We start from the raw sequence: 20,829 nt of genomic DNA on the forward strand, positions 1-20,829 counted from the left end.
ATGTGGTTGCTTCAAATCCAATTAGAACAATAACATCAGCAACTAACAAAATAATATTTTTTTCCTATTTTTTTGTATTGCTAAAATAATTTTTGTTTATTGGAATTATAAATAATAATAAGAAAAAACAGTTATACATACATACATACTTTACATTATCACTTATCCTACATTTTACAAAAATTCAGTTAAAGTTGGTTATATTCTGATACATAGACGCAATTGCAGGATCCTCTGTTTCATAAATAACCAAAACATCACGGAACTTATCGAGCAACTGCAGCAATTGCCATCGCCTCAAATTTTCAAAGTACATTATCTCCTCCAGATGATGTTCACTCTTAAAATAGCCTGCCTGATAGAGTTTCACCATCAGCGACAGATCGTCAACATTGGTCGATGCTGGAATTCGTTGAATCGCAATGCGGTCTTGTAGTTGGAAAACATTTAACAGATCTTTGATTTTTTCTTCGTCTTCAATGGAATCGATACTATCACAATTGTCTGTGCTCATTGATGCCGTCATACTGTAGGAGAGAACATTAAGCTTTTGTTCATTAAGATTCGTGATAATTTCTTACCTAAAATTCGATTTATGACTCGAGCTTGGTTGCGCTGCGATGTTATCTGAAACTGTCGATCCGGCAGCCGAGAATCTATCTTCTGTTATGGAACGCCCACTTATATTCGGCACTGGAAGAGGCTGACTGGACATACTTAACATGGAACCATCATTTCTAAAACAAAAAAATCAATGTTAATAACTTCGGTTCCTCATAGTTTTGGTTTAAAAACTCACAATTCATCATCACTGGCCTGACCAAGACTACTTCGGGGAATCTCGTCATCCAAGACTTCATCAATATCCTGTTCCGTGTCATCATCTCGTCTGACCACGTCGTTGTTGAAGTCTATGGAACGATTGTCACAGTCATCCATGTCGCTTGGCATGAACTGAACATATGTATGAAGTTGCATCAAAAGATGATGCTGCAACATCCAAAGAACCATCTGCGCGAGTATCCTCTGACGGGCTGTTTGCTGGAGAGGTGTGGTCAGATGTCCAATAGATGTGGGCAACGAGAAATCACTTATCACCTCGAATAAGGACATTCCTGAGAAGCGTGCTGCAAACTTCTCAACCAAATGAGACTTCGTATGGAGAGGAGCATCTGGAGCGATAACGTAGACATTGGTTTCACACAGGGGATAGATGATAGTGGCCTTCGCCCAATAGACAAGATGGCCAACCAACTTATTCACATGGTCAATGTGAAGGTCTGCATCCGATGCCATGTTTTGCAAGCTCTTCAAAGGGTTATAGACTTCGAAGAATTGCAACAGCATACTTGCTCCAGAGGGAGGCACGCAATCGAGAAGCTCTGCAAAGTCAACAAGCAAAAGCATCCCATGATATGGTTTTAAGGATTTCAAACACTTGTCAATTGCCTCTGGCTCCACAATGCAACCTTTCTTGTGGCTCTGGTGTGCCTTTTGTGGCAGACAAAAACTCAACGTAAGTGACTGATTCAAAGTTGTATTTAGCAACCCCGTTGTGCAAAGATCCTGATGCACTGACTTGATAGCCTGAGCGAGGCTAGATTTCTCAAGGATTATATCGAAGGCTGACAAATCACGATCGCCAGCCACGGCACTGTCTAGTTCGATTGTATTCGCCACCTCATCGTGAGTTTTAATCATTTGACCTATCTCCTCGGAGAGATAACCTACACGTTGCTCTTCCATTTTCAATGCCAGACCCAATTTCTTGCTAAGCTGATAGTAGCTTTTGACTATGGAAAATGATGCTTGTGCATGGAGTGCGAAAACTATATTTATCAAGATCAAGTGTCGTTCAGTCGACGACGACTTGCGGAACTCCTTGCGCTGCATCAAAGTAGGATGACTTACAAAGCGAACATCGTTTACCTTCAGTTCGAATTTTTGATTGCACAGCTCGGATTTGACGGCAAATAGCGTGGACAGCACTTCATCGGTAAATCCTGTGAGATGACCTTTAGTTATGTTGGACGTGTGTTGGGGAGTTTTCTGGAGGATGTCGTCGGAGGTGTTTATGGCATAGGGATTGCGTTTTTTATGTTTGTTTACAACTCCACTGTCGCATTCGATTCGATAAGGATATCGAAAGAGCAGGCGATCGCCTTTGCTATCGGAGTTCACGATGATTACCGCCAGAGGATTGACCTCCATGATTTTTATTTTCGATTATTATTTCTTAACATAAACACAAATTATGTAAATAAAATAAAATTTTACAAATAACACATTTTGGTAACATTTTCGTGTTGATAAATTCGATGATAAGCGAAAGTGACTTGAAGAAAAGTCAAAATCTGACGTTTATTTGACAGTTTTATGAAGGAAACTCGGGAATGTTTTTTAGTCGTGTCCCACGAAAGAGCAGATGTGTGAACGCTCAGAGTGGGAATTTCGGTTCAACTTTATTTTAGATATGCCCGAATATTGACACGTTGATTGTTTTATTAGCTAGGTAGGTCTAAATTAATATAATTTATCACATTTTTCAGGTGAGGGAGCATTCACTTCTATTTTTATCAATAACTCTTCGATGCTTTTAGACTGTTTCTACTAATTTTTAGTTTCAGTTATTCCATACATCTTTTATTGGGGTTATAATTTGAAAATGATACATTTTTTGGATTAGAATTAACTAATAAATACTACTTAAATCATAAGTGAAGTTTATCGAGTCTTACTATTCCACTTTCCACATCTAATTTATGAGATAAAAATGGTTTATTAAGTTTAGCCAGCTTTTAAGTTGAGTAACCCTTTGGGAAATGTCCCTGAATATACAGGGTTATCCATTTTGCGGTTACAAAAGTAAACGTAAATAAAGTATTTATTATAAAGTTTGAACGTTGACATTATGTGGAAACCATGACCACCAAGCGAATTGTTGGAAGCATTGATTCTTTTGAGGCAATATTTGAACACTTTTTGACACATATTGGGCTGTCTCTCAGCCATAACTTGACGAATATTGTTTTTAAGTGCGCAAGAGTTAAAGGTTTATCTGCATAAATACGGTCGATAGTTGATATCGCCACAACGAAAAATAACGCGGCCCGAAGATGTCTCTTGCAGTAAAGCTATTTTCGTTTGAGTTGTGTGGCATGCGGAACCGTCTTGTTGAAAACATATTTTCTCCAAGTCGTATTCTTCAATAGCAAGCAAAAAACAGTCGGTTATCATATAACCATAACGCTCCAAAATGACGGTGACAATCGTTTGTTTTCGTTTTCGAAAAAGTAAGGTTCAATTCCATCTCTGCCGGACCAAAGAGGGCACCAAACAGTGACTTTTTGTGGATGTAATGGTGTCTCTTCAATTGCTTGAGGATTCTCAGATTCCCAAATACGTCACTTTTGTTTGTTATAATACCCACGAAGTGTGAAATGTGCTTCGTTGCTAAAGAAAATTTTGTTTGAAAAATCAGCGTCTACCGCCTATTGTTCAAGCCATTCGACGTATCTATGACTCTGAGCTGGACTTTATATTGATGTAGGTGTAGATCCAAATGCAAAATACGCCATAATGTGCCGTAAGACACTCTCTGAGTCTCCAAACGACGAGAAATCGACAATTCTTCGGCAACACTTTCACTTATAGCAGCGATATTTCCAGTGGTACGAGCAAAACGATGATGCACAGGCCTTACAATATGTGTAACCAATCCAATCTCTTAACATTTCTCCACAATTGATAGGGGCAGCAAAAATGGTCTAAGCGTCTAAGTCACAACATCACCGTCGAAGGATGTAACTTTGAGGTAATTAAGAGCTTTGTCTACATGGGCTCCGCGGCTCAACTTTCCATTACCGCAGCGAAAATTTCGACTCGCGGTTTTTTTTATTCGATAGATATGTGCAAATAAATAATAACCATAGCAATTTTAGAGCGAGGAAACATTTATTTCTATTTTTAATTAATTTTTAAAGTTCACTTTTTATATACAAAACACACAAAAATGGTTGATTTTGACATTTCTTTCCTGTTTGTTGTTCAGTGCTGCCATACTTGTTTTTTTTCTTGGTAATTTCTTTTATTTTAGTGCTCAAATGAAAAAGTACTTTGCATATACCCAAACTCGCACCCACCCCAAATCCTATAGTGACCCCAAGCAGGGGGGTTGCAGGGGGCAGCATGCCCCCCCGACATACCTAGCAATTAGTACGCCGTGATATCAATTAAAAAAAACTTGTTTTAGGCTCAAAAACATGCAATACAAATAAAGTAGGGTTAATATTTAAAACATGTTCAATTGAGACCCCTACCTAACTGTACAAAAAAAATCAGAAGGAAATTCGTGCTGCGGTAATGAAAAGTCGCCCCGGCTCCGCTATAAGTACAGAAAATAACGCTAGCGCAGAGATAAAATGAATAATTACTCATGCTAAGCACTGTTTTTTTAGGCTAAGACATCAGTTGAGTAGCAAAGCCCTCTTTCGAGCAACAAAAGTGTCACTATATAGGACGATCAACGTTGAAAACCAAAAGTTTGGTCAAGTTGCTTTTTCTATTGCACATGTTTAAAAAAGTTATTGGATCATCAGTTTCTGCGTGTGAAAGGGGCGAACTATGAACAAGGCCATATAGAAAAACTGAGATTTGTCATTTTTGACATTTCATCCGTGCGGTCTCCCAAAGCAGTAATAAATTGGTATTTGGTTTCGTTTCTACTTCTGAATTTTGCGAGAATTTTGGTCTCGGCATCTGTTCTGATTTTACCATTAAATTAATTGAAGACGTCTTAAAACACAACTAAAATGGAAAAGGGTAGTGCTGCTTTGCTCAAGAAATTACAAGCCGAATTGGAATCCTACCAAACGAGCCAAAAAAGTAAGCTTAATCAATCCACGCCTTGCTATAGACCTGATGAAATGACGAATGTTTTTTTTCCTTTTTTACTCATCAGCCTTCATGAAATTAGCCAAACAACGAACAATTCTCGAAGGTCAACTGAATGAAAACAAATGGGTACTCGATGAACTTAATTTACTTGGACCCGACAACAAGGTGTACAAACTGTACGGCCCGGTTCTTGTGAAACAAGATCTCGAAGAATCCCGTCAAAATGTTGGCAAACGTATTGAATATATTTCCAAGGAACTCAAATCATCGAACAAAACCCTCGAGACCATGGAAAAGGACATCGGAAAACACCGTGAGAATGTGCAAAAACTCCAGCAACAATACCAGGTCGCTGTTGCAATGAAATAAATTCTCAATTTAAATGTTCTGTCTGATGGCGCATTATTTTACCCAAGTGCTTATTTCGTCTCCCTACTTTTTCACGATATCACACATCATAATTTATTGTTAAGAAAGGTTGAATGTTGATAACAAAAAGAAACACTCAATAAACGTTCTTAAAAACAAAAAAGAAATCACCTGCCTTGTTTATTTCCATGGAAACTAACTATCATTTAGATTTCTTTCAAAACTCAATCATATATCGGTAGTATTTTAGTTTTCCTTCCACAATGTCGGACGTTGTATTTCCCGAAGAATTGGTTTATTTTATTGAAAGCATTCGTCCTTATCAGCTGCACGAAGTGGGCAGTAGTAAATGGATAGACAGCCATGAAATGATAATAAAACTTAGCCAACAAGCTATTCTAGAACTCGCGACCCATCGCGAAGAATCCGTGAAGGAGTATCTGGTCATGCATGACAAGCTAAAAACATTGATTCATGAAGCTTATTGCGTTCTCTTGTGGAAGACAAAAGTTCTTCCTCATCTCTTGGACATTGATCCGAATCCAGAAGCAACTTTTCTAATCTACACGGTCTTTTTTCATGAGGGCTCAGTGATTTCACTTCTGGAGATAGCTTTGTTCCATGAAAATGGTTGTGAATCATTGAAGGAAGCATCTGTGGATTTGGTTGATTACTGCGCCCAGGCTATTGCTCAAATTATTGGATTAGTTAAGTGAGTTTTAATAAGCTTAAAACTGTGTGAATATTCAAAATCCTTCTTAATAGCATGGGTTATCATGAAAAAGAATCTGATGTCGATGTAGACGAATCCGTTCTCACAGAAATGGACCGTCAAAAGAGGGATATGATATTCAAAATTGGTTTCAGATGCATATCAATTTTGAACTATCTAGCAGATAATTTTGAAGTCCTACCGTGTAGTGCTAAACGCCGCATGGTAACCACACACGACATTCCTTGGTTACTTGCCGATTTACTTATTTTTTGTCCTTGGTATCGAAAAACTTCAAAAGGAATACAAAAATTTATCGGTAAGTTTCAAAAATAACAAATACAAAAAATGTAATAAAGTTTTTCAGAGGAAAAATGGACAACGGTAATTGGAGAGGACTTGAGAAAAGTTGTGAAACATGAAGCTCAGACTTGGTTTTGCTTGAGACAAATCTTATTTAGTCCTTCTTTGATGGAGTTATATGAAATGAATGAACCCAGGCAAAAGAGATTAGGGCAAGTAAGTATTGAAGTTGATTAAGCTTAACCTCTGAATAATATTCGAAAGCCTAACCCAAGGGTAATATTATGAGCTTAGTTTAATTGCACTCGTCGTAACCCAACATTCGTGTTCTACCAAAACGGATGAGACACTTTCCGTGAATGAATTTGGACCTTATAACAGGACCTTTGGAAAAGACTCGTACTACGAATACTTAAAAGAACTAGATTTTGAATTAGGAACATATTTTTATTTAATTAAGCACCAATTTTATTTTTTTACATTTATAGTACGACTTTTCCCTCACGGGGGCCTGTGAAAACGCATTTTAAGATATTGAAGATTTCTTCAAATTGGGAAAAGCTTTGCTCCCCAACATACCACATTTTATTTGACCCTATAAGTTCCCTTTAGTTGGACCTATGTGAAAAAGAACCCAACATTGCATTGATAAAGTTGAGTAGCTCGTAAATACGTTTATTTTTAGTGCCAAGGACTCCTCCATGACACCCTACTGGACCAGCTACCACCACTCATCGAATTGAAACATTTCCTATGCACACTTTCAATGGGAGGCGATACACAGTTCTCAAAGAAAAAGTCCAATTTAATCTTAGAAGAACTGCCCGAGATAAAGGAAAACCTCATCAAAGAAGCCAAGTTGAATGGTGGTTACCTTGCAATAGCCCAAAATCAATCGGAGACTTTTTTGACTAACTCAAAAGAAAAGATCTGTTCGCTGGCTGCACGATTGAATTCCGCTTACAACACTGACCTATTGGCTGACATGGAAGCCAAAGAAAGCCCACTTGCGGTTGAAAAGAAGGATCAGACGAATTGCGGTGTATGCAAAAAGGTTGCTGAGAAGAAGTGCTCGAAATGCAAAACCATATATTACTGCTCAAGGTAAGATGGAGATGATTCTTTTTAATCCCTGATTACACACACTGATTTATACATTCTTTGCAGACAATGCCAATTGGACGACTGGCCAAATCACAAGAAGCAATGCATCACTTTAGAAACAACATCAAAATAAACCAAAGGACACATGAAGATGTCACAGCAAAGAGCTCACAGAAAACACTTTAAATATCACAAATTCTCACATAATTGTTTTAGTTTTCTAAGTTCTTTTTATTTAAAAAAATGCTTAACCTCAAGTAGAATGTCGTCTTTGATTGAATCGAAAACTCATGTAAACAGCAGCAGTTTAACTGTTTTGCCTGAGGTGCTCTTTGACAACATCGAGGGCGGGTGTTTCCTCACCGAAATCCTTGATGACGACGACAGAGCAGCCACAAACCTTACGTGGTTTGCCTTCTTTGTCGATTTTGCAAAGTCCAGACCATTCGCCGAGTTTCTTGTGTGAATCGACGCGGATCAATGGAATTTGATGTTCATGACAGAGGGCTGTGATGAGTTTCTTGTAAAGGGGCTCTTCGAAAGATTCAGCCAAGATAGCAAGGACAGCCTGACGTCTGTAAAAGAAAATTCACATTATTACAACAGTTTCACACGAGAAATGCACTGATTTTAGACTTACTTGTCAAGAGATTTGCAGGCTTGGTGGATTCCATGAACCAAACCGTCGGCAATCAAGGATTTCTTCAAAACCTCTTGCAAGGCAGTGTTGATATCCATGGCACCTCCAATAACTGGGGCAGCTGAGGGAACATCTCTGCAAGAATACAAAAACAGTTCACAAGAGTTAGTTGGATTTATATTTAAGACAAACAATCACGTCTTTGAAACAAAAAATATCGCACCGAAGTGGGTTATGTTTACTTCGACAATTTTCAACACTATATTTATTAAACTTACACATCAACGTCGGCCATTTTTAGCTATTTATGTCGTCTTATAACTGAAAAAGAAACGATTTGGAAAATTAAAACTAAGGATGCATTTGAAAATTTAGAATTATTTTTTAAGGTTTAAGAAAATTCATTCTACCCGTACCTTTTTGACAACCGGAAAGAAAGAGAAGAGGCGGCTCGGCCATTAAAGGTGCTGCCAAAAGAAATTTCAGAAAATACAAATCATTCGTTAAAATGAGTGCGTTCAGAATGAAAATGGAAATGTCCAGTGATTTTAAGGTGGATGCTCACTTTGCACCGACAATAATTCACACACATATGGCAATCAGAATTTGATTGCTCTTTACGCTGCTTATATATAGATATTTTTTGTTTAATTTTTATTTTTCACTAGTTTGCTTTGCTTGTATCTCCATATTCTTCTTGAGTTGTACGACTCAATTACATAATTCATATACTTGCTTGTAAGCATTTGCAACTCAAAGAATGATTTTTTTTTTTTAAGTTATACGCTTCTAGCTTATTTTTCTATATTTTTTAGTATTTTCACTTTAAAAGACACAGACAAAAGTCGATTGAAATCTTATATAGAAACTAATTTGTGCTACAAACAATTAAGCTCATCTGTTATTTATTCCAGGTCCATCTCTCTGGACTGTTTAATGTTCTCTCTTGAAGGAATTGTATTTAAAAGTCATATTTTATTAGCTTGGTTTTTATTTGTACACCAATTTTGTGAAATATGATTAATGTAATGCTTTTGGTCGACTGGATATCAAAAACTTGAATACAGAAGATAACGAAATGTTTATAATATTTCACAAAATTATTGAAGAATAAAAAAAGAAATTTCAGACTAAATCTTCCTCGGTCATTTTCCGGGGTCGAGAAGAGTACAAAAATCAAGTTTCAAAGTTTCTTCATATTTTCGCCGAGCCTACAGACAGACTAGTAGTTTTGAGGAATAGATGACATCAAAGCAAAAATGGCTACTAGCAATTTATATTTGGTAGGTTCATCGAAAATATGGAAATACTTTTTGAACTTGTCTTTTCTATTTTGTTTAATTTGTCAAACCTTAACTGATAATAGTTGTCCTAAGATTCTTTAAAAATATATGGCGTTTTATAATTAATTACTATTTTTTCCACCAAATCTACAAACGAAGGAGTATAGCTAATTAGGAAACAAAAATGTAAGCTGGATTTTGTATGGGAATATGATTCGACTAACTTTCCATAATGAGTATGCCAATATTTTTTCATCTTATGCAAAATATTATTGTTAACATTTTTTTTCACAAACAAATAGAATCCTTTTGTTGACAAATGAAAATAAAACTTCATTTATTAATTCCATACTTTTTAGTTTTTAAATGACAATTTGGCTTATTGCAAAATAAAAAACCAAAATAAATGTGAAGTTATCAGTGTTCATCGTAACTCAGCTACTTCTTTACTCAAATATGTGGAAACAGTTGCAACTTTGTGGTATCTGGTAGGACTCTCATGCCAGAGGTCTTGGTTTCAATCCTTGCCTATACCATCTAACGTTTTTTTCACGGGTACTGACTCTTGCAAGGAATCCTCCAAGAGTAATTTTTGTCATGAAAAGTGTTTTTTTTTTTCAAATAAGCCGTTCGGATTAGGCTTAAATCTGTAGATCCCCTCACTGACAACATCACTCACACACAATCGAATGGTTGAAAGTTGTAAATCACTAGGCCCTTGTACTCAACGGACTGTTGCGCCACCCAATTTATTTATTTTGATTTGCAACTTTGAGGCAGATAATGTAACACCTGGAAGTGGCAGAGAATATTTTCTATAAATAAAAATATATCATATACACATATAAATTAATTTTACCGCAAACCTTAACGAAAATGTAAGGAAATAAATAAAAAAACCTACCAAAAGGCTAAAATAAACTGTAACAGACAAATTAATAATAGTGAAATAACGAAAGGCAGGGTCTTATTCCATTGACTAACTTTAAAATGTTATGAATAAAACAAAATTCCTACTAAGTGACGTTTACTTAGTTAAACCACCAAAGAAGGTATGTTAGCGAAGGAATAAGATCCAAATATGTCAAATTCTGAAATACAAAAAATATGTGAATCTTGCTTATCTAATTTTGGTTTTAATATATGTTTGATTTGGTCATCAACCAACAAGAAAATAAAAATACACCAAACCAGGCATGATTCAACGCAAGTGTTAAGCGCAGGAGAATTTCAGGAAGAAATTTAGGTTTTCCAAGGAAAATGTGAAGAAACTTATTGCAGTTGTTGAAGATGACCTAAATGGAAATATTCTTGACGGTTTGCAAGTTATGACTTCCATCAGATACTGGGGTCGTGATGAGGTACGATAAATAACTTTGCATAATCAAAATCTTAAATTACTAAAATCAAAAAGCAATGCACGGCTTTAATCGAAAGCAAGGCAGTTCATAAAAATGCTCTAATCATTTTCGATTGGCTGAACCCTCATTCGAATGAAAATAAATTATCCATTTAAGCAAATAAAAACTAATCAAAAAACAGACACAGTATAAAAATGATAATAATTTGGACAGAAACATATAAATAAGAGAATTCCTATATGTGTTTATAAATTATCTTATGTGCTTAGAAAACCCAATTCTCCTGAACAATGTGTAAATTTCAAGTTACCAAACCAAAGTTACCAAAAAATATTGAAAAATATTTCGGACAACCAAAACCCATTGATTTAAAAGAAAAAAGGTGGCTATAATGGGAGTTAAAAAGTGCTTTGAATTCTTTCAGTCTTATTTAATAGAATTCGCTAAACAGATGAATAGTTATACAGTGAATAAGGGTTTATGTAGGCTCTATGTAACGTTGCGAAAATTCCTATTCATAAAAAATTCTGCTATAAATTTTAGTTATACAATGCTTATATCAAAAAAAGTATTAAAATAGTTGTCATAACAACTAAAAAATAACAAAATAATTCCAATTATTTTTATGATATTGTCTTTCGAAAATCTATATATTTTTTTTAAATTCTTTGTTTCTTCGGCTCACGAGCTAAACTGGAGAGGCATTATTGTTTTTATTTTAATTTCAAAAAGAGAGGAGAGAAATCAAAATGACATTTGCGAAATAATAATAACAATAATTTTCTTATGTAGGCTCTATTCAAAAGCGTTTAGCTTATTATGGGACTATGCAACCTTGTATAAGTTTTATAAATAGCATTTTTGCGTTTTTGCGTTTAAAGGCATATATTATAACTTTATGTAGGCTCTATACAGCGTTTTTAAATAAGACTGTTTATGTATTATAAAAACGCATTTAAATTCAGAATAGTATCTTACTAAGAAGAAAAATATTGCAATTTGTTGCATGAACTTTATAATAAAAAAAAATTAATTAAAATTCTTGATAAAGGTGTAAAAAAACGCAAACAAAAGTCAAAGAAGAAATGTAAAGCTTTTTTAACTGTGGAAACGATGTGGCAGCTCTGATGTAGATGAAGATGCTATAATAAATCTTTATCCGATTTCTTATATTCTGCATTTTTAATCTTCTCTCTTTATCCAGACAGTGTGATTTTAGTATTTTGCATCCTGTTTGTCTGCAGACTTTAAAGTGTAAATACATGTAAATCTACCTTAAGTCATTCACATCTATTGATCCAATTGAATTATTGTTTCAAAAACTATTATTTTCCCACACACAATTCAATTAACCAAAAATATGGACAATGTATGTACTTAAGGCTCCACTACATCCAATGCAGAACAAACCGACACAAGGGTAAAAATAAAAAAAAACATAATTTACTTAACACACACCCTAAATTTTTAGCCGAACAATTCATTTCCGCCTTCTATAACTCATCGATCGTTAAATTTCTAGTAGAAACCGAAGTGTCATGTGTCATCTTGTAGTTTTGCACAGCTGTCATCCCGCCTTACGTAGATTATAAGACGGCATGCTCCACGGAGAACGAGAAGAGATGCGATAAATTGTTTTATTTTGTTAAAAATATAATTTTCCACTCTGAAAACTTCTTTCTTAATATTCGTATTTTGTAAAACTGCAAACGCAAACAACGTACTTTTAGGAACAACTAAACAATTTACAAATCATTCGTGTTTCCAAAATAAAAAAGGTGCATTCTAAAGAATTTACATAATGGAATATTTAAGGTAACAAAAAAAAAAAAGAATATTGTCTAAAATGTTTTTTGTCATTAGCTTATTTAATAAAAACTGTGAAGTTCATGAGATAACAGATAGTTCATCAAATATATAACAACAAACAATAGCTGTCTCAGAACAAAACTAATTATTATCTGTATAGATTGTTAGCGTTTCGAACGCTATGAGCTATGACTTTTGCCCCTTGTTATCATGAGTCGTAAAAATCCGATTGTCGGGAAAGTTATTTAAAAATCTTCATACAATTCATATGCTAATTCAAAGACTATTGACGTTCGAGGAAAACTTAAATCTAAGACTTAAAATAACAATAAACTAGCTTAAGTTTTAGGAAGCTACCCATCAAAGACATCACAGACTTTCTGTCTAAGGCATTGCTTGATTACCTCATTTAAAAGTAGTATGAGTTTTTCTCTTTTTGGTTGATTTATTGTGTTTTGTGTTCCGCCAAAGCGTGGGCCTGGGCACATTCATTTGTCATCGTTTGCATATTAAGCTATTTACGTACGTACTAAACTTCAAGTGCCTTTTGTGTTTTACGTGGATGCAATCTAATGAGCGGTTTGAAATTACTTTCGTTTGCTTTTTATGAAACTGAATTCCTTTGCATAGTTTTAATTTGTTTCTTAATGAGTTTTATAAATGAATCCCTCGGAATAAAAGCAATCTAATTATTTTATTTTGTCCTTAAATTGCTTTTCAGAGAAAGTTTGCTTTTGGGCTGCGGTAATCCCCTGCTAGACATATCGGCAGTTACTGATGAAAAGTTCTTACAAAAATACGATCTCAAGCCGGACAATGCCATTTTGGCCGAAGAAAAACACAAACCCTTGTATGAGGAGCTGGTGGAACGATTCAATGCTGAATACATTGCTGGTGGCTCCGTTCAAAACTCCCTACGAGTAGCCCAATGGATTCTGCAAAAGCCTAACGTTGCGGTTTTCTTCGGTTGTGTGGGAGATGATAAATTCTCAAAAATCCTAGAAACAAAAGCACGTTCGGACGGAGTGAATGTGCAATATCAATATACCCAAGAAGCGCAAACCGGAACGTGTGCCGTTCTTATCACCGGGACACATCGCTCCTTGTGTGCAAATCTTGCGGCGGCCAATCTATTTACCAAGGATCACTTGTCATTGCCCGATAACAAGAAACTAATCGAAAATGCCGAGTATTACTATATTTCTGGGTTCTTCTTGACAGTCAGCCCACCGAGCATCATGGAAGTGGCACATCACGCCCATAAGCACAATCGAATGTTTATGATGAACTTGAGTGCTCCATTTTTGTCGGAGTTCTACAAGGAACCCATGATGGCTGCTCTTCCTTTTGTTGATATTCTCTTTGGAAACGAAGCTGTAAGTTCTTTGCAAAGTGAAGAAATGTCTGGGAACATTTTAATTAAGTTTATTATTTTTTTTCATTTTTAGGAAGCAGAATGCTTTGCTCAACAACAAAGTTGGGATGAAAGAGATATGAAAGAGATTGGCAAGAAAATGGTCAATCTACCCAAGGAGAATCCAAACCGTCCACGTATAGTCATCATTACTCAAGGTAAAAATCCAGTGCTTCTCATCCAAGAGAACAGCATCGAAGAGTTCCCCGTGGAGAAGCTGAAACGCGAAGAAGTCGTGGACACTAATGGGGCTGGTGATGCTTTCGTCGGTGGATTCCTGTCGCAATACGTACAAAAGAAACCCCTGGGCGTGTGTATTCGTTGTGGTAATTGGGCTGCAAGGCAAATTATTCAACGGAGTGGTTGCACGTTTGAAGGAAACCCTGATTTTAAGGAATAGACGTTAACTAAATAAGTAAATAGGAATTTCTATTAATTGTTGTTAAGTTTTATAGTCGCAGATAAATCCAATTAAAACCAAGTCTCTTGAATTAAAATTTAAAAAAACACCACGTAAATAGTTAACCTCTTATTGTTTCATACAAAAACAAAGCAAAACGATGTGCAAAATATGCACATAATTTTGTTAATGAATCTATAGAAAACAAAAATCTTAAAGTTTTATAAATAGTTCAGCCTTGTAATATTTTTTTTCTTTTGAAAAATCATGTATCCAAAATTGTATGTTTAAAATCTCACCACTTGGAATCATATTTAAATCGTTTTGAAATGTATTCAAATAAAAAATGATGTAACATAGTCTTAAAAAAAAAACATTGAAAAACTAAAACTTTTAAAAATTAACACAAAAAAAATGGGTTTGGAAATATTTAATTGTTTTTTATTTTTTAAGAATTTTTAATTTATATTTTATTATGATGAAATGTAACAAATCAGCTGAAATTACTGGCGTTAAGTGTAGTTGGGCGACGGTGAAATGATTTATCAGGAGTGCAAAACATTTAAAAAGCCTCCCCGTGGTGAACATGAGGCAGCAAACGAGAGGAGGGAAAGGTTTTTCCACCAAGGCACCTCTTCTTCATTGGTGGCTTCTACAGTTCCAGTAAGGTTGAACAACTTAGTGAACACCTTATAGGGCTTCTACGACTTATTCGGAGCCCAGGCCTATAAGGAGCGGTTTTAGCCGGCTCTCTGTCCTTGGAGTTATACTAAGGATCTGGCCCTCCAGTTTGGGGGTTGTGCCGTCGGGGTGACTTCCTGGCCACTTAAAAACCTCATAGTTGCGAAGCACCAAGAAGCCTCGGATACGGACGGATTTACTGTTGACAACCTACGCAAACGAATTAAAGACAACGCACTTCGGATATGCACGTGGAATGTTAGGTCCCTTTACAGACCAAGGGCGGCCGAAGAACTAGCGAGGGCCCTAGACTGCTATAAAGCAGACATCACCGCCATCCAGAAGATGCGATGGGATGGGCCGGGCAAAAAGAGAATGAAAAACTGCGAATTTACTATGGTGACTGCTACCACGAAAACAAACAGCGCTTATTTGGATTTGTCCTTAGAGCCAGACTTAGAGAAGAAGTCTTGAGCTATAGGTGCATCAATGAGCGCCTCATGACCATACGCATCAAGGCTAAATTCGGCAACATTAGCCTGATATGCGCGCACGCCCCCACAGAAGAGAAAGAAGACAACACCAAAGATATGTTCTTCGAGCTCTTAGACAACCCATATGAGCAGTGTCCTAAAAAAATAAATAAATTGGGTGGCGCAACAGTCCGTTGAGAACTAGGGCCTAGTGACTTACAACTCTCAACCATTCCTGTGTGCGAGTAATGTTGTCAAGAATGGAGGGGACCTACAGTTTATATGCCGAATCCGAACGGCTAATTTGAGAAAGCACTTTTTCATGACAAGAGTTACTCTTGGAGAATTTGTCAATTCCTCGCAAGAGGCAGTACCCGTGAAAAGACTTTAGATGGCACAGGCAGGGATCAAACCCAAGACCTCTGGCATGACAGTCCAACGCACAAACCATCGTGCCACGGAGCAGTGTCCTAGCTTCGATATTAAAGTTGTCCTGGGCGATTTTAATGCCAGGTTAGGGAAGGAAAACATCTTTGGTGGAATAATCGGAAAAAACAGCCTGCACCACAACACTTCCGACAACGGATTTAGACCCATAGATTTTGCTGCTGGGCGAAACATCATGGTAGCCAGTACGCGTTGCTGGGAGAAGGTACAATGTCGAACGGCTACAATCGCCAGAGATCGCCAAATCTTTTTTCGACCGAGTTACAAGTAACCTCTCTCCAAGTTCTCTGCCGCCAACACAATGTATCGAAAACCAGTAGCAACATTCACCTCTGATGTGCTGGGTTTCAAGAAACCACCAACAAGGAACCCCTGGTTTAATGAGGAATGTCGACAGGCAAATGCAGCCGAACAACAGGCACGCAAAGCGGCGCTGCATAAAAGTTGCTCATGAGCTCAATGAGCAGAAGAGGCGAGAGGAATACCGACTTTTCGGAAGGAAAAAGAGAGGGCACGAGAAGCGTGTGGTTGAAGATGTTGAAAGGTTCAAAAGCAGGAATGAAGTTCGAAAGTCTTATGAACAGGTGAAACGAAATTCACAGGTACATAAACATAGAGCCGAAGGCTGCAAAGACAAAAGTGAAAACATCATAGTGGAATCGCAGTCAATGCTGAGGAGATGGAAGGATCACTTCTGCAGACTGTATAACGGTGACGACGAACCGAATTCCACTGTCAGGCAGGATGATCCATTCAACACAGACGACGAAAGCCAACAATCCCGTTCTCCCGACGAAGTGAAGATTGCCATAGCTAACCTGAAGTCTAATAAAGCCGCTGGAGCGTATGGCTTGAATACCGAGCTCTTTAAAGCAGCTGGAGATAAGTTGGTTAGGAGCAAGAACCAACTTATCTGTAGGATATGGTCGGAAGAAAGCATGCCCGATGAATGGAACCTCAGTATTGTTTGCCCGATCCTGAAAAAAGGAGACCCTCTAAACTTATCCTTATCAGTGAGGTTTTAGACCAGGAAAGTCCACATTCGATCAAATATTCTCATTACGGCAGATCCTGGAAAAAATCCAAGAACACCAAATCGACACTACCATCTTTTCATCGATTTCAAAGCCGCATATGACAGCATCTACAGGGACGAGCTGTATAGAGCCATGTCTAATTTTGGAATCCCTGCCAAAAATTGACGCTGCTCCAAAAAGGTTGGATACAGCTTAACAGAACCTTTCGATGTCAAAAAAGGTTTTAGACAAGGTGCTGCGCTACCATGCGATTTTTTAACATCGTACTTGAAACAATAGTGCAGAGCTCACACGTCAACACTAGAGGCACTATCTTTTAAAAATCTGTCTAATTACTAGCATATGCTGATGACATTGACATAATCGGAAGAACTCAGCGTGATGTCAATTGGGCTTTTTGAGTATTGAGGCAGAGGCGGCAAAAATGGGTTTAACGGTTAATGAAAGCAAAACAAAGTACCTGCTGTCGTCAAGAAATGACATACAACACCGACGTCTTGGTCAAAACGTCACCATCGACAGACGTAACTTTGAGGTAGTCAAGGACTTTGTCTACCTAGGCTCCGCAGTAAACGCAGAAAACAATATCAGCGCTGAGATCAAACCTAGAATAACTCTTGCTAACCGCTGTTTCTTTGGGCTAAGAAAGCAATTGAGTGGTAAAGTCCTCTTTCGAGGGACCAAAGTGTTGCTATATAAGACCCTTATCATCCCCGTCCTGCTATACGGTGCAGAAGCATGGACTTTGACAAAAGCGGATGAAAGTAGTTTGGGTTGTTTCGAGAGAAAAGTCCTTTGTGTGATTTTATTCCCGAATGCATCGAAGGGGAATGGAGGAGAAGATGGAACGAAGAGCTGTACAGCGACGTAGACTTAGCCAGAAGGGTAAAGGTCCAACGACTAAGATGGCTGGGTCACGTAGAGCGCATGGAAACCAAAATAATATTATGTTATAATAACAAAATAAGGTCTTTGATTTTCATCTCGGCAAGTTAAGTTCATCAAGATCTTTAATGAATGACCTTCCGAAGTTAAACATTCTAGACCAGTGGCAGGGGAGGACATTTACAGAGAAAATGAATTACAGTTTCACTTTTATGTTTGTCTCCGCAGCTACGCCAGTGAGTATTAATAGGACCCAGCTTTGTTGCATGCTCTCCTATTGGCCAATGTCTGTTACTTATTGCAGTGACCCTGGCTATATTATGGGTCTACATTAAAGCTCGATAGGTAGCCCATAGCCGTTAAGCCCAAAACGATTGACCACTTGGAGGAAAACATTCACCATGTTATTGCAAATATATGTCCAGAAATTTTGGAAAATACACTATCCTGATTTATCCTGATTAGACTACATTTGAGTCAGCAGTATCGGTCACATACCAGCAATCATAATATTCAATTTATAATATCAGAAGATTATCTTGTTCTTCGAATAAAGTAAATTTCATGTCAATTTAAAAAAGAAAATAATTTTTGTATTCCTATTCAAAGTTCTGTTGCTCTTTTAGAAACCCTTTTTAGTTTGCAAATGTTACCAGAAGGTATGTACTCGTCATAATTCGGGGGCTGTATTTGTTATAAGCGTTTTAGGCAGCTCTTGGCACCATTGAAGTCTCATATAAGAACATAGTTTTTTTTTAAATACATCAAAATTTACATATTTACATTAATATTCAAAAATATTCATGAAAAACAGTTTTTTGGATGATGACACTCTGTATAGTCAAACATGTAATAAAAATTCATTGCAGACCACCTCAAACCTCAAAGTATTGGTTATTATAGCTTTGATTTCTTGAAACGTTTGGTTTTCATATATTTTTGTTTCATTGCTTTGTCTATGTTTTTCTTCTTTCGATTTTTTTTTTTGAAACAAAGTTGTTCTTATTGAAAAGTGGCATCACTGTTCTTAACAATCCAAACAATGTGGACTCTGTTTTATCAGTGAACCTGCACAAAACGTCAATCTGATTGTTTTCAATTTGTTTTTGTTCTTCCATTCATATACACCTGATAATATCCTGATTTTCTTTTTCAAATTGCAAAAGCAATTTAACCCCCTCAAAATTTTATTTCCAAACAAGTAAAATTTCCATAGAATGATTGAATTTTTCGTGGGCCTTTCGAATGTTTACATCCTAAGTACGGCGACAGTGTTTTTGGCGGTTATAGTTGCTCTCTATTGTGCAAATCTTACAAACTATGAGGTTCTTTCTTTTTGTTTATTTATCATATCAAAAAAATACAACAAAATTATATTAAACAACATTTTAGGACAAAAATACATCAAGTACAAATGCTGATGGTTTACAAGAATCTGAAGTTATGAATGACCACACCAAAGATGATGGAGCGGAATCGGATTCAGAAGTTGAATTGGCCGAAGGTCTTGTTAGTAAATTGAAATCGGTGAGATTAAAAGAACTTGAAAGTTCTCTCACCGAAGATCAACTGGAAGAAGAGAAGAGGTTTGTTTGCTAAAACCATACAAATCTCCTTTTTCTAATTATTTTAAATTTTAGGGTTGAACGAGAACAACTTTCTGCAATATTCGAACTTCTTAAGAAACAAGAAGCCGAACTTAATATGAAAGAAATTGACGAATCGGAATTATCAGCCCAAATGGGTTTATATCGTTAACTCATATCAACAATTGAGACAATAAAAATAAATATTATTTACTTTAGATATTATATGTAGGTATTTATAGATCAGGATCATGTTTTAAATTATTGAAGGTTTCATACTTTACCTTTAACCTGCTTAAACTTAAACAAAAAATAAAAACTTAGCTAGTCTGTGGTGTGTATAATATATATTATAAAAAGTATTTATTTCTTCTATCTATTAAATGTTGCCAAAAACTTTAAAGTTGAAATTTGCATTTACCTATGTAATTATATTAGATCAATGTTTTAGCACCAGTTGATGGTAGAGAGAATTATTTTTGAATCTAGTCAATGAAAATTATCAGGAAAATATATATGTATCTGATTAGTTTTGATGAAAGTCTTATTAAAGAAAATTCAAAATAAAAATGTCTTCGTTTTTTTTATGATTTAAAAAACAAAAATAATTCTTAAGATGGATTGGTTTCGCTTCCCGTCAGAACTTTAGTGCTTCGTCCTTTTTTTACAGTAAATTTTGTTTTTATTTACTTAATTGGAAACTACGGGTATTGTGGTTACCTCCATGGTAGTTTAAAATTATATAATATAAAAAATCAAGTGCATTAATTACACCAGTTAAAAGTTGATTAATAAAGAGAATATCATTCCTAATCCTCCTTTGCGATAGAGGCTGCATTTGAAAGCTTTATCCGTTGGTCATAAGTTGGGAAATTATAAGGATCTTAAGGCGAAACGTATGAAGTTGTGTTGAATAGATTATATCCTATTCTTGTGGATCTCGCAATAAGGAGTCTCCATACCTAAGATGCGTACTCAAAATGGGGGCAGATCAAAGTAATATGTAGAGCGAGAGTAACATAGGGATTCTGAAATTCTTAAGACCATCCTAACATAAATTGTGCTTTATTAACTATTGAATCAATGTGGTCCGTGAAATCGAGATTAAAATTAAAAAGAACTATTAGAACGTTTTTTAGAGAAAGTCATTGTCAGACATTTAATTGGATTAAGGCTTAAGCTATTCTTTTTGCACAAAATAAAAAAAAACTGTTAACATCCTCTTGGAGTTGTAATCCATCGTTTATAGATTTTATGATCTTATGAATTTTAAAGATTTTCATATCATCTGCATAGATTAAAATGTTACTGTATCGTACACAAAGGGAGATAAAAAGTAGAGGTCCTAAATGACTACCCTTGGGAAGATAGGATTCATACTTATTTATTTATTTACTTCATCTATCGAGTGAACTCTTACAGATTGCTT

The 20,829-nt window shown here is 36.1% G+C and overlaps 6 protein-coding genes across 6 annotated transcripts; 4 read left to right on the top strand and 2 right to left on the bottom strand.

Moving 5' to 3' along the window:
• Positions 1-72: 72 nt before the first annotated feature.
• Positions 73-2,344, bottom strand: LOC129940401 (GATOR complex protein NPRL3). Its single transcript, XM_056048721.1, has 3 exons — positions 800-2,344; positions 582-737; positions 73-527 (listed from the first exon to the last, which is right to left on the bottom strand). Exons 1-3 carry the CDS (start codon positions 2,209-2,211, stop codon positions 185-187), a joined length of 1,911 nt encoding a protein of 636 aa, XP_055904696.1. The 5' UTR covers positions 2,212-2,344; the 3' UTR covers positions 73-184.
• A 2,333-nt stretch (positions 2,345-4,677) lies between these two features.
• LOC129940409 (probable prefoldin subunit 6) lies at positions 4,678-5,432 on the top strand. Its single transcript, XM_056048730.1, has 2 exons — positions 4,678-4,884; positions 4,961-5,432. The coding sequence occupies exons 1-2, from the start codon at positions 4,812-4,814 to the stop codon at positions 5,263-5,265; spliced, it is 378 nt and encodes a 125-aa protein (XP_055904705.1). The 5' UTR covers positions 4,678-4,811; the 3' UTR covers positions 5,266-5,432.
• A 50-nt stretch (positions 5,433-5,482) lies between these two features.
• LOC129940404 (zinc finger MYND domain-containing protein 10 homolog) lies at positions 5,483-7,872 on the top strand. Its single transcript, XM_056048725.1, has 5 exons — positions 5,483-5,977; positions 6,031-6,296; positions 6,345-6,496; positions 6,966-7,384; positions 7,448-7,872. Exons 1-5 carry the CDS (start codon positions 5,529-5,531, stop codon positions 7,515-7,517), a joined length of 1,356 nt encoding a protein of 451 aa, XP_055904700.1. The 5' UTR covers positions 5,483-5,528; the 3' UTR covers positions 7,518-7,872.
• Positions 7,592-8,462, bottom strand: LOC129940407 (40S ribosomal protein S12). Its single transcript, XM_056048728.1, has 3 exons — positions 8,303-8,462; positions 8,025-8,159; positions 7,592-7,959 (listed from the first exon to the last, which is right to left on the bottom strand). The coding sequence occupies exons 1-3, from the start codon at positions 8,317-8,319 to the stop codon at positions 7,692-7,694; spliced, it is 420 nt and encodes a 139-aa protein (XP_055904703.1). The 5' UTR covers positions 8,320-8,462; the 3' UTR covers positions 7,592-7,691.
• A 3,761-nt stretch (positions 8,463-12,223) lies between these two features.
• LOC129940406 (adenosine kinase) lies at positions 12,224-14,720 on the top strand. The gene is made up of 3 exons (XM_056048727.1): positions 12,224-12,483; positions 13,199-13,853; positions 13,926-14,720. The coding sequence occupies exons 1-3, from the start codon at positions 12,470-12,472 to the stop codon at positions 14,289-14,291; spliced, it is 1,035 nt and encodes a 344-aa protein (XP_055904702.1). The 5' UTR covers positions 12,224-12,469; the 3' UTR covers positions 14,292-14,720.
• Positions 14,721-18,900: 4,180 nt separating this feature from the next.
• LOC129940408 (matrix-remodeling-associated protein 7) lies at positions 18,901-19,970 on the top strand. Its single transcript, XM_056048729.1, has 3 exons — positions 18,901-19,139; positions 19,207-19,400; positions 19,455-19,970. Exons 1-3 carry the CDS (start codon positions 19,032-19,034, stop codon positions 19,570-19,572), a joined length of 420 nt encoding a protein of 139 aa, XP_055904704.1. The 5' UTR covers positions 18,901-19,031; the 3' UTR covers positions 19,573-19,970.
• Positions 19,971-20,829: the final 859 nt, after the last annotated feature.

The sequence above is a fragment of the Eupeodes corollae genome, chromosome 1 (assembly GCF_945859685.1).
Source record: "Eupeodes corollae chromosome 1, idEupCoro1.1, whole genome shotgun sequence".
Classification (NCBI taxonomy): domain Eukaryota; kingdom Metazoa; phylum Arthropoda; class Insecta; order Diptera; family Syrphidae; genus Eupeodes; species Eupeodes corollae.

Bases quoted from the DNA above. Each gene is read 5' to 3' on its own strand.
- LOC129940401 (XM_056048721.1), bottom strand. From the start codon at position 2,211: ATGGAGGTCAATCCTCTGGCGGTAATCATCGTGAACTCCGATAGCAAA. The intron at 738-799 runs GTGAGTTTTTAA...TTTTTGTTTTAG, and splicing joins CAGGCCAGTGATGATGAATT to AAATGATGGTTCCATGTTAA. The intron at 528-581 runs GTAAGAAATTAT...TCTCTCCTACAG, and splicing joins AGTCATAAATCGAATTTTAG to TATGACGGCATCAATGAGCA.
- LOC129940408 (XM_056048729.1), top strand. From the start codon at position 19,032: ATGATTGAATTTTTCGTGGGCCTTTCGAATGTTTACATCCTAAGTACG. The intron at 19,140-19,206 runs GTTCTTTCTTTT...ACAACATTTTAG, and splicing joins CAAATCTTACAAACTATGAG to GACAAAAATACATCAAGTAC. The intron at 19,401-19,454 runs GTTTGTTTGCTA...TTTAAATTTTAG, and splicing joins CAACTGGAAGAAGAGAAGAG to GGTTGAACGAGAACAACTTT.
- LOC129940404 (XM_056048725.1), top strand. From the start codon at position 5,529: ATGTCGGACGTTGTATTTCCCGAAGAATTGGTTTATTTTATTGAAAGC. The intron at 5,978-6,030 runs GTGAGTTTTAAT...CCTTCTTAATAG, and splicing joins CAAATTATTGGATTAGTTAA to CATGGGTTATCATGAAAAAG. The intron at 6,497-6,965 runs GTAAGTATTGAA...GTTTATTTTTAG, and splicing joins GGCAAAAGAGATTAGGGCAA to TGCCAAGGACTCCTCCATGA.
- LOC129940406 (XM_056048727.1), top strand. The intron at 13,854-13,925 runs GTAAGTTCTTTG...TTTCATTTTTAG, and splicing joins TTCTCTTTGGAAACGAAGCT to GAAGCAGAATGCTTTGCTCA.
- LOC129940407 (XM_056048728.1), bottom strand. The intron at 7,960-8,024 runs GTAAGTCTAAAA...TTTCTTTTACAG, and splicing joins GCCTGCAAATCTCTTGACAA to ACGTCAGGCTGTCCTTGCTA.
- LOC129940409 (XM_056048730.1), top strand. From the start codon at position 4,812: ATGGAAAAGGGTAGTGCTGCTTTGCTCAAGAAATTACAAGCCGAATTG. The intron at 4,885-4,960 runs GTAAGCTTAATC...TTTACTCATCAG, and splicing joins CTACCAAACGAGCCAAAAAA to CCTTCATGAAATTAGCCAAA.